Source organism: Aptenodytes forsteri, unplaced genomic scaffold (assembly GCF_000699145.1).
Source record: "Aptenodytes forsteri isolate BGI_AS27 unplaced genomic scaffold, ASM69914v1 Scaffold229, whole genome shotgun sequence".
Taxonomy (NCBI): domain Eukaryota; kingdom Metazoa; phylum Chordata; class Aves; order Sphenisciformes; family Spheniscidae; genus Aptenodytes; species Aptenodytes forsteri.
Genome location: NW_008795863.1, coordinates 3,886,065 through 3,898,235, shown reverse-complemented (window position 1 = coordinate 3,898,235; position 12,171 = coordinate 3,886,065). Strand labels below are relative to the sequence as shown.

The 12,171-nt window shown below is 40.9% G+C and overlaps 1 protein-coding gene across 1 annotated transcript in view; it reads right to left on the bottom strand.

Annotated features, from left to right (window-relative positions):
* Positions 1 to 1,856: 1,856 nt before the first annotated feature.
* The window catches only part of PPP4R1 (protein phosphatase 4 regulatory subunit 1), a 118,272-nt gene continuing 107,957 nt past the window's right edge, over positions 1,857 to 12,171 (bottom strand). The window contains exons 13-19 of the mRNA XM_009284139.1: positions 11,510 to 11,695; positions 9,848 to 10,009; positions 9,328 to 9,428; positions 5,990 to 6,110; positions 5,755 to 5,889; positions 4,607 to 4,748; positions 1,857 to 2,886 (exon numbers count right to left, since the gene is read on the bottom strand). Of these exons, the coding sequence (XP_009282414.1) occupies positions 2,723 to 2,886; positions 4,607 to 4,748; positions 5,755 to 5,889; positions 5,990 to 6,110; positions 9,328 to 9,428; positions 9,848 to 10,009; positions 11,510 to 11,695 (1,011 nt within the window). The 3' untranslated portion in view covers positions 1,857 to 2,722. The remainder of the gene's footprint in view (positions 2,887 to 4,606; positions 4,749 to 5,754; positions 5,890 to 5,989; positions 6,111 to 9,327; positions 9,429 to 9,847; positions 10,010 to 11,509; positions 11,696 to 12,171) is intronic.

Genomic DNA, 12,171 nt, shown 5'->3' with positions numbered 1-12,171 from the left:
GGGGGGAAGGAGAAAGACAGCTGTTTCTCCTCTTCTCTGAAGATGATCTTTATGTGTTACATGTCAGGGGAATTCAGGCACTCTGCAACTGAAAACACACAGCCTTCCTTAGGAAAAGCCTCGAACTCTCCCTCAAATTCACAGGCCTGCACCAGTACTGAAGAAATACAGAACAGAGAGAAATAAAGCATCTGGAAGATCTGTCTCATTTTCAACTTAAAGGTGTCTTACCCTTAAATAACTAGAAAATACCTAAAGGGATCAGATATAATGCTTCATTTTACTGGACTAGTGGAACAGTACATTAGTACAGTAACGGAATTAGGTTGGGACGCGTTCATTCCGGACTCCAAGCACTAGGATTTCTTTTAACTCTCAATACTCCTCCAGTGAATACTGCACTTCATTCACAGTTAGAAGATGACCTGAAGCATGCTCTGGTCTGAACAAGGAGCTGATCCCATTCACCTCAGAAATCGCACACATGACCTAACAACAATTCAACTGTCATTACCCTGAGGCAAAAAACAGACTAAGAGATTTACATACCCTGAACAAAATGGAGAAATCGACTGGACTTCAATGCGTATTTCTAAAGAGGGAATCATCTGGCCTGGGAGAGGACTAGTTACTTTTAGTTGTTCTCCGTATGGCAGCAGGGAGAGCTCGGAAAATCCTCCTGCCTGACAGTCTGCTGTCACCCAGACACAGTGCTGTCACACTGCCTAGTCCTCTAGGGATTTGTGCGTGATTTCTGAACAATTTTGGAGAACATGAGGAACAGAAAACCTGATAAGAATATTATCTATACTACAGGAACTTCTGACCTGGGCGTATAGTTGCCTTTTCAAATTTTAAGCCGATTTTGAAAAGAAAAAGGACAAGCAAAGGAAAAACCTAAAAAAACCCCCCAAAACAAAAAAAAAAACCAAACCCCCAAAACAAACCAAACCAAGCCTAAAAAAAAAAACAAAAAAAAACCCCAAACCCCCAAAACAAAACAAACCAAGCCTAAAAAAACCCAGTAAGAATCAAACAAACCCCCAAAAAACCCAAACCCACCAAGCTTCAAGGCAGACAGAGATGAGACTGTATCTTAACCACCTCCATGGCCATGCTCAGGAGCAGAAAAGCAGGCCTTTGAGGAGTAAATAGCAACCTTCTGTTTACTAGAGAAGAAACAGAATCAGAATCTGTTTTCCCAAGAAAACAGTGAAAAAAAAAAAAAGAAAAAAACAGTGAAAAAAAAGAAAAAAAGAGAGACACCTGCCTGAGGCTGAAACCGCCAGGGTATCAGGCACCTGACTGATAAATGAAAATGTTCTGCTAAAATACATCAAAGATAAGCTGCCATAGCCTTTTCTACCTCCTCAGCAAAATAAGCTTCACACACTTCAGGTTCGGCAGGCTGGAGGAAAGGTGATTTAAGCAAGTTGCCCCTGGAAGACATAGAAGGAGATACCGTATCAGTCATTTTAAATGAGAGGAAATTAAAGCAGTCCATGGACTGGAGGTAGATAAAGGGCAGTTTGAGCTCACAGTTTCCTGTAAATCTGGACTGAGGTGGATATTCAGACTCACTTCAGCAAAGATGCCATTTCACACTGGAGTGGCAGGTTCCCAAGCACAACAGGGATGCTTGAAAGAGAATCTAGCAAAACCTCAATTACACGGTCGAAGTACATCTGTGCTGTAGTATATTCCATCTCAAAATGGAAAATTCTTCGCAATCATTAAGCAAACCCCTTCCCCCTGCAATAGCTGTCAAAGTGTAAAGAACCAGAAGAAAAAAGCCACTTAAATTTCAAACTTATTCTTTTAATGTCTTAAAAAGGTCACAAGATTGCTTTCAATCTTATTAATAAATTTTATTTGGACAAGTAGAGAACAACTTGTATCACAACAGCTTTAAACAACATGATTAAAGACTGCAGCACTCCAAGGAGGCTCACAGATATGTACAGTATATGAAGAAAAAAGTTGCACCTCAGAGCCGATCATGATCAAGTTAAAAATACCTGACTTAAAGTACATGTGCTAATAAATTTCCTTTAGGTCATGACCAGCATGAAAATAATTAGGACACAGGTACTCAGCAAAGTTTTCTGCTAATGGGTACAGCAATATGCTGCATTTAAGGATTAAAATCAAATTCTAGTTTAGTGTTAGCACTGAGCCCTTAAGAGAAATCCAAATTTCTACTTTTCCCCATTTACAAACATCAAAGCTATTCCCACTTAAGGGTGTGCCCAGCTGCACACAAATCAAGTCCTTGAACGATAAAAACTTTTAGCGCTAATACTGGAGGTCTTACATCCCGGTGTAAATTTGCCTTTCTGGCCATTTCATCTATCAGTTGCTACAGAAAATACTTGCTAAGTTAACTCCTCAGGAGAAACAATGCAGGTCTCTGGAAATCACATCCGTCCTACAATGAAAATGATCTGCCAATTCAAGTTTCATTTGTTCAGGAAGACAGAAGATTTAAGGCTTCGGTGGCAAAAATAATCCTCTGAGCAGTGTTTTTCTAAAGTCAAGCTGACACAGGTATGTTTACTTTTTCTTGACTTAAAATCCCTGGTATCAGGTTTAGATAACATCCACCCGTTAAGTCTGGCAAGAAATCTCTCCTTCCAAAGAGGTTGTCCTAGATCAACCATTTTAGAAGCATTTGAGGATAGTTTGTTTAATTTTTTTTAATTATAGCAACATTCAGAACTTTTTAATAAGTTGATGAAGCAGTGCTCATGGCATCATCTGCAATTTTGGTACTGGCAGGGTGTATGCTTGCAAAATATTTGACATCACTGTCATCATCCATTTGAAGCGCCATAATTGTTTGCTCCACAGCTTCTTGATGAGAGTTGGCAGAATTTAGAAAATATTCTGTAAGAGAAAATGCACAAGACTTATAGGAGGAAGAGACGGCAGATACTTCAACACAAACCTCAGCATACTATCACGAGGTTCAAAAATCTCAGGAGACAGTGCACACATATAGTCAAACTGGAATATCTAAGCAGGCACGCAATACACTTCTGAATAAATCTATGAATTCACCTTAAAAAACCAAAAGTCATTCCATGTTTCAGAGCACAGTTGCTCTAACAGTGCTGTTAGAGTACAGGATTTCTATGGTCCTTCAGTATAAATGTAAGCGTGACAGACTCCATGACCAAAGAGTAAGAAAAAACCCGCAAAAGACTCAGGAGTGTGCTTGTATTTGTGATGGAGGGAAGGTATCACAAACCCACGGCCATGCCACTCCACTTCACTGGCAGGCTTGCCAAATAATTATCAAACAATAAAACTAAGATAACATGAAATAAGAGTGGAAGAAGTTCCAACGTCTGACAGTTTTCATGAACTACACAACGCAAGTTGCATAAAAGCAACATAGCTACAAACAGCTCACAGGAAGGGCAATTCAGATCTGAGGTTTAAAACCTTCCGAACTTATTTTTTAAATCTGCCTTTCATAATCTATCCACCATCCCTAATCATACACACAACATCTTTGAGGCAGGGACTACCTGTGTTATAAGCTTACGTAGTGGCAATGCAGAATGGAGGTGCACTATCCAGGCGGGGAACACAAAAATAATGGGGACAACAACAAAAATACCAATACTACATGATAACAGGAAGAACGGTGACAGCCTTGGCACAGTTAACGGAGGATAAATTACTGCACATCAGCTGATCCATCTTAACTGTCTACATATGCTTACTCGGTCTCCAGCATGCATAAGACAGCTAGCAATAGCCTAGTTCTCACTGTGCTGGCATCCTTTGTGTTGTCCAGTGTTCTGAACATTTTGCATTTTTCTTCACACTTTCTACGCTAGAAACAGCAGTCCTCAAGCCAGTATACAGTTTTGAGGAAGAAAGTGACCAGAACTGGATGAAGTATTCCAAGTGTGGACACTCTGCTGGTTTACAAAATAGCGTAATATTTCTAATGCTATTTTCCTTTACAGTGCTTTGGAATCTGAGCACTGATGACTCTTCTGGCATCTGCTACGCACTGGGGATGCTTTCCTAAGCAAAGCCTGCAATTTGAAAGTTGCATGTCTGATTTCCCTGAAGAGACTCCAGAGAAACTTTCTTTCCACTGCTACCATAAAATATAAAAACCAAACAGCAGCCATCTCTTCTCTCCCAGTGAGAAAACAGATGGTGGATTTGTATGGAAGGATTTTTCTTTTTTATCCTTATTACACAGAACATGAACAGATTTTTTTTTTAACCAAACAAAAGGCGCTGCTCAACAACTTCACAGTTGCTAGTTGTTCATTCATGCTTTCTGTGCCCTGATGACACCTCTACAAACTAGCTCGTTCAGGGAAAATGGTACAAAAAGAACAGGCTGGCATATGAGCAAGAACTCGTATTTCCCCAGCGTTACACAACAGTGGCTCTGATACCACAACAAGGTTCATGATTTTATCTCAGCCAAGGAAACTTTCCACACCACACCAAGGAGACTGTAAAAGCAAGAGCAACCCACATCTGACATTGTTTCTTCTTCCCCAGCTGACTATAGGAAAGTGGAGGGACACAAAGATACGCAGTCAGCCCATTGCAACTCTTTCTGACCACTAACCTTTCTCTAAAAGAGTTTGCTTTAACGTTTTTGCAAGCAGGACTCGAACATTTGGAACCCTGTCAGATGCCAAGTGTAATAAGTGTGGCAACAGATGCACAGCAAACTGGTCCATGGGCAGGCAGTCATCTTCACTGATAGTCTGGCAAGAAGACAGAAGCAATTTCATTAGATTTCAGCACAGTGAGGATAAAATCCCAACACATAATCAGAGCTGACAGGTCTTATTACCTTCATAGAACCAATACAGTAGGTAGTATCCACAAAGTTTTAAAATACGGCACAATACTTTGTAGCACAAAGTCATACACAATGAAGCAAGTTAGGGTTGAGGAAATTCAGGCTCAGTTAGAAGCCCACTTTATTTTGTATGAAGTCTGGCAACTTCCTAATTTTTATTGGGTTTTTTTTAATCACTGTGTCATTTGAAAACAGGGAAGAAAAGTAAAAGACCTTCCCAATCCTTTTTGAGATTGATTTAGTCTTTGTTTTAACTAGGTACTATATTAAGACAAGAATGGTCCACCTCAATAAACATCCATTGTACCCAAACATGTTTCTCTAAATAAGCTCAAAACTCACATTTCTCCAAATACTTCAAAGAACTGTCCCACTTGGGCAGCAGTCATGTTGGCTCCCAGTCTGCACCTCTGCTACAGCCTCCAAATTTGACCATTTCCTTGGGACCCCAGCTAGCTGCAACTCTTCTGCTTATTTAGCTGAGAATACGTTGTTTTTGACCAAGCTGCACTAGCTGGCTAAGGAGGTATAGGCAACTCCTAGCACTTGATTTCTAAACGGTAACCCAAAAAAAGTGGCAGACTGCTGCAGCATATTCTAAAATCTCACTTCATGCTGAGTAACAAAGCAGCTTCCCAACTCAGGGATTATTTTGCTATGTGTTTTGTTTCACACTCGTCACCAGATTTCACAACCTGGTGTTAATATGCTAAGCTAAAGATGCATTCAAGCTCATCTATGGAGCAACACTGAAGAAAGCAGCCATGAAACCTATTCCCTTGGAAACGAAGTTCTCAAATATTCATTAAAATAGTGTCAATAGACAGCTAAAGAGTTCCAGCTGCCTATACCCCCCTTCATTCTTAACACCACCCCCACCCAAAAAGATGAACAAAAAGACATTTTACCTGGCAAATAAAGACAAAAGTTTGCCGACCAGACCATTTGCGGCATCTACAGAACTTTTCAACAAGTTCATTCATGAGGTCTATAACGAAGGTTGATGTTGAAGCCATGTACAGCTTTTTTACCATTTCACTAACCTTGAAGGAATGAGAAGAAAAAAAAAAACCAAACCGAAAATTACTTCTGACCACCAACCCTCAGAAGTTTGAAATCCTGAATTTACTTAGATTGCTTTACCAGCTTGTAAGAAATCCAACGGACAGAAGACACTTTGTCTGCACAGAGGCTGAAAGCGATAGGTCGCAAGTAGTCATAAATGTCTCTGGCACTGTACAGATCTAGAAGCAAGATCAGTTGCCTACAAGATGAAAGAAGAACCAAACAGAGTACATTATAATAAGAAGAAAGGTAGCTTTAACTGTGAATATGATCATTTATATGACAACACTTGCCAAATACGCAATATGGCTATAATAAAGTTACTGAAAAGTAAAATCTTCTGTTTTTCAATGCCATCAGTTTGACTATGGGTCACTTGCAAATTTTAAATTGCCACTTACTCACAATAATGGCAAAATGCTGCATGAGCTCAAAGAACGAAAAACTAGGGAAGAAGCAAGGGAACCAAGGTTGCATTTACGAGGCAGGGATACTGATACCGGCTACAACGTACGTGCAGCACAGCAATCCAGATGTGAATGACACTGCAGTGTGCACGTACATTTGAATACCTGGTAAAGGCATCTCACAGATATAACACATGTACAGCTACAAACCAAATGCTCTGACTTAGTTTGGTAAGTATCCTCGGTCACTTAAGTACACTGATTTATCAAATCAATAAACTACTACTTCAGAGTATACTGGACATCTAGAGAAATTATGTCTTCTTCAATTTGTAATGAGTTAATTAAGATTTCAGCACATCGCAGGCACAAGTATGTGTCATGAATGGTAGAAAGCATGTCAAAGGAAGTGTCATGACATGTTACAAGCAGCTGATTGAACATCTCCATACCAGCAATAACAGATAAGTGATTTGTAGTTACTAAATCAAAACAACACTTAAACGTAGCAAAAACATGACACCATGATCTGTTGTTACACTAGGTCTCTTAAAATTTAATTCAAAAGATACACTGTACTTAGTCATTACAATATGCTCATTTCATCATTCCTGCTAGAGAAGCCCTGGTCCCACAGTCTCTCCTCACAGAGCACCTGCTGCAGCCTTGATCATCCTGGTGGTCCTCTGCTGAATTTGTTCCAGTTTATCAGCATCTTTCCTATACTGGTATAGATGCATTACTCCAGATGAGATCTAATGAGTGCTGACTAGAGGGGGCTAATCTATTCCCTCGGTATACTGACTTTGCTCCTGTTTATACAGCCCAGGATTATGTTGCCAGTACACACTGCTAGCTCACGTTCAGCTCACTGTCCTCCATGACACCCCAGGCCTTTTCAGCAGAGCTGCTCCCAGGGCAGCCGGTCCTCAGTCTGTCTCGCTGTCGGGGCTCTTCGGCCCTCTGCTGAATTTGTTCCAGTTTATCAGCATCTTTCCTATACTGGTATAGATGCATTACTCCAGATGAGATCTAATGAGTGCTGACTAGAGGGGGCTAATCTATTCCCTCGGTATACTGACTTTGCTCCTGTTTATACAGCCCAGGATTATGTTGCCAGTACACACTGCTAGCTCACGTTCAGCTCACTGTCCTCCATGACACCCCAGGCCTTTTCAGCAGAGCTGCTCCCAGGGCAGCCGGTCCTCAGTCTGTCTCGCTGTCAGGGGCTCTTCCTTCCCATGCAGAGGACTTGGCATCTGTCCCTTGTTGAATTTTATAAGGCTTCTGTCAGCCCCTTCCTCCAGCCTGTCTAGGCCCCTCTGGATGGCAGCCCTCCCTTGAAGCACACTGACTGGTCATGCCGTTCTGGTGCCACCAGCAACCTTGATGAGAGTGCACTCTGTCACGCCCTACAGGTCACTGATAAAGATGTTAAAGAGGAAAGGTCCCAGAACGCACTCCTGCGGCACCTATAGCTATACCCCAGGTAGAGTACAACCTATTACCCACAACCTCCTGAACCCAACCATCCAATGACTTCTACTCATCTATCCTCCACCCATCCAGATCATTATGTCCTAACCTGGCTACAAGAATATTGTGAGACACGGCATTAAAAGCCTTGCTAAAGCGGAGGTAAATTACATTCACCACCTTCTCCTCATCCACAGATTCAGTCATTTAATCACAGAAGGCAGGTTGTTCAGACATGACTTACTCTTGGAAATTCATGCCGACTGTTTTCATGAAGCAGGAGTCCTTCATATGCCCAGAAATGGTTTCCAAGAGGACCTGCTCCATGATTCCCAGGGCCTGATGTGGGGCTGACAAAATTTTAACTCCCCTGATAGTACCCATCTTCTAAAAGGCCAAAAGCACATCATCTGCCTTTCTCTAGTTCCTGGTGACCTGCCTTCATCCTCTCAGTCTTTCAAAGGTGATGGCTAATGGCCTCGCTATGACATGGGTCAGCTCTGTCAGCACCCTCAGTTGCAGCCTGTCTGGTCTGATGGATATACACGGGTTGAGTTCTCAAGTAATCCCTCGGTTGATCCTCAACCACCACTGAAACCTACTCTAAGCACAGAAGCCTGGGAAATCTTGTCAGTGAGTACCTTGTCAGTACCTCAGCATTCTTTGTGCCCACCATCACTAAATCATCCACCACATTCAGCAATGGTCCCATATTTTCCCTGTTTATTCTTTTTTTTTTTTTTGCTAACATAACAGTACTTGACACCCCTGGCAAGTCTCAGCTCTAGCTGAGCTTTGACTTTCCTAATATAACCCTACATGCCTGGGCAATGTTTCTAAATTCCTCCTGTGCACCCTGTCCCTGCTTTTACCTCCTGTAATAACCCCTTTTTGCATTCAAGCTCAGTCATGAGTTCCCTTCTTAGCCAAACCAGGCTCTTGATACATCTCCTTGTTTTTCTGAGTATCAAGATGGACTATCCTTTCACTTGGAGGATGCTGTCCTTAAAAATCTGCTGGCTTTCCTGAGCAACTTGACCCTTCAGAGCTGCCTCCCATAGAAGCCCACATACCAGTTCCATGAAAAAGCCAAAGTCTGCTCACATGAAGTCCAAGGTCACTACTCTGCTACTTGCTTTCTTTACTCCCCTCGAGATCTCGATCTCCTGTGTTTCATGGTCATGAATTCAGTCTACTTATCAGACACAGCAACTTGGAAGTCAGACTGCTAGAACACTTCTATTGACTTCAAGAGCAAGCAGATGTGGTATCCTCTTTTGGCAGCTTCTTTTTCATGGAAGGGTAATGTTTTCAACATATGGTGATGGAAGAGACATTCAAGTTCCAACCTGAGCACTTATAAATGATATACAACTACTGTGAATTTTGAGCAAGGAGGACAAGTGGAGGAGGATAAGGACTAGCCACTAATTAAAAACAAAATGAAGAATGTCACCGTAAGACATTTATTCTACGATTTAACATTTTTAAATATCCACAACAATAAAAACAAGCACCCAGAAAACTACGTACTCAGCCAGCTCTGCACGGAAACGCCAGTTCCTGCTGTTATCAGTTACTAGGAATTCCTGGAGCTGATAAAGATACTCTCGTCTTTTGTCAAGATGAAGAAGCTGTAACAGTAAATATAAACTTACATAAAGAAATGTAGGCTACAATCAGCAGATATTACAAGAGCTTTAAAATACAACTAATAAAACACTTGCTTTTATTTAAAAAAAAAAAAATCTTTAGCAATAGTGTTGCTTTTCTGGGCTAGACCCTATCATGCTTAAGTCTATAGAATCACATGGGGCACTACTGAAAGCTACCAAATAAACATGCACAAACCAGGTTCTTCAGAGAAAAGAAAGTATCAGCAACACAGATGTCCTGCAAAATATACTCCAGTATTCTAGAGACATCTGGATTCCATCCAGATTTGTATGGATTCCCACAGAGTTATACTGGTGTTATGTTAAAAAGCAAGCGCATACAAAGAAATGAAGCAAAATACATAATTTCACTTGACCAGAGTTGAACACAGACATACCTTTAGAAAGTCATGCAAGTGTTTAAGCACGCCTATCCTGACTTCATCCAGATCTTTTAAAAAGCCATTGAAGACAGGAACTAAATCTCCAGCTGTAAGCTGGTCTCCAAGGATGACGGCAAGTTCATGTATAGAAAATGCTAGTGTCCGCCGAACCTTCCACTGTAAAATAAATAAATACATTTTATTGATGTATCATCTGAAGTGCTCTATTTTAATTTGAGCATCAGTATCCAAGCTGGACTCCCAGTGAGCTACAGTACTTAGAAATACATTCAACAACAGTGTCTCATGTAAGAATTGAAAATGAAATTGGAAATTAAAAAAAAGAAAAAAGGAAAAGGAAAGAAAGGACAAATGACGAGGTATCGTTTCTTCCACCTGAATATCAAGGAACTAGGCAAATGAAAGTAATGAAAATATTTTCATTTTCCAGGTACTGGGAAGGAAAATAGTATTCCTGACATCAGTACTCTTCCACACATTATTCTTTGCTTTATATTCTTTTGGGTAAATTAGTTTCATACTACTACTCTCTCACTCATTTAATTTCTAAAACTGAACAAGATGTTTGTTCAGCTGGCATATTTTAGCTTCCATAATAGGTAAAGTTTCACCCACACTGAGTGCCCAGCAGTCCAAGGACCAGTAGAGCTTTTACTCACCCTAAATTGAGGGGGCACTGTTTTAATGGAGTAACTATTTCAAGTAAGTCTTTTTAAAAATAAAATAGCATCTATTCTTTAGCCAGCACTGTTCAATTAGCATGGGTACTGTTCTTTTACCCTGGTTTGGCGATTCAATCTTAATTCAGATCAGACTGGCGATAAACTCTGGACAGTTTTGAATACAGGGTAATTTGGGTTTACTTATGTTTTGAATTTATTAGCTGGTTGTTTTTAATGGCTGCAAAAGAGTTAGGAAAATATGAGCAATAGCCATGTATAAAATTACTCACTGCATATCACTGGGAACTGCTGCTCTGATATAGCAAGCAGCAAGTTCAAGGGAGGTGAAGTAGTCTGAGAATGTTTAAGAAAATTAAAAAAGCATCTCCAAAAAAGGAAACAAGGGAGGACTGGGAAATAACTGTAAAATGCACAAAGCCACCTCCTTACACCTGACAACAAGGAAAATGCTGCTATTTCCAGTATTTGTTTTTAAAACAGCAATGCTGCATGGTGATAGTGATGTTATTCCCTTATGACTAACTGGATGCAGCACCAAAAGGCCACCAAAAGGCCTGGCGTGAGGCTGACTCACTGAGCTCCAGACATGCCTGCAGGGGCACATGTCTGCTCACGCACAGCAGCACAGCCCAAATTCTCATACCTATGAGAATCCCAAGCACTGCCGTAAGATCTCAAGCAAGCAGAAGAAATCTGAGACCTCTCCTCACATTCCCACTGGAGATCCACCTCCCACTCAAACTGCCCCATTTCCTTACTACCTGAGCACCACACACACCCAAGCTTCCTCTGAGACAACAGTTACACTTTCATTCATTATATGAATAACTAGTATCAGCAACGGAAAGCTCCACGTAAAGAGCAGAGCAACCCAACACCCAGTAAACAAGAGAAATCATCATAAAAGTTCAGATTATTCATTGTCACATCATAAAAGTTCAGATCGTTCACTGTCAGAGCTTCTTGAGCTTACCTGCATGTCAGATGCCAGCGTCTCATAGGTATCTTTCAAACAGTGCCAATTCTGTCTGCCTAACGTAAGTGCCACACCTGGCAGGCTGTAGGCACAGTGTTTGGCAATCTCGGTATCGACTGTTTGTGCGCGAGATGGATCAGTCATTGATAAATACTGATCCAGCAAGGCTTGAGGTACAACATCCTACAGCAAGAAAAGGGTAGAGCGTTCACACTATTTTCAATGAATCCTCATAAGGCTTACTAGAATTCCAGGGCACACTGTCAGAAGAACATTTTTTTCCCCACGACTATAGAGTATTATTTAATTACAATCTCTTAATAAGAACACAAAGTTTTTGTATTTCATAAGTTCCACAAAAAGTTCCAAAGAAATGATGACATGACTTGGGGCTATTTGAAGATATACAGACCAACGTAACAGGTGAGTGGGTGGATCACTGTCTGCTTAGGCAGACCAGGAAACAAAGACTACATTCTACCTTTCTACAAACATTCAGGCTTGCAGGCTGTGCAAATTGGCCATTTTAACTCATCCATAAAAATGGGCAGAACAGCAAATGATGAGACTTCCTCAAAAATCATCTTCCTATTCCTCTCAAAATCTTGGGGAGGTGGGGAGCAGAAAACTAAATTAAAATACCTTGGGGGGGGGGGGAG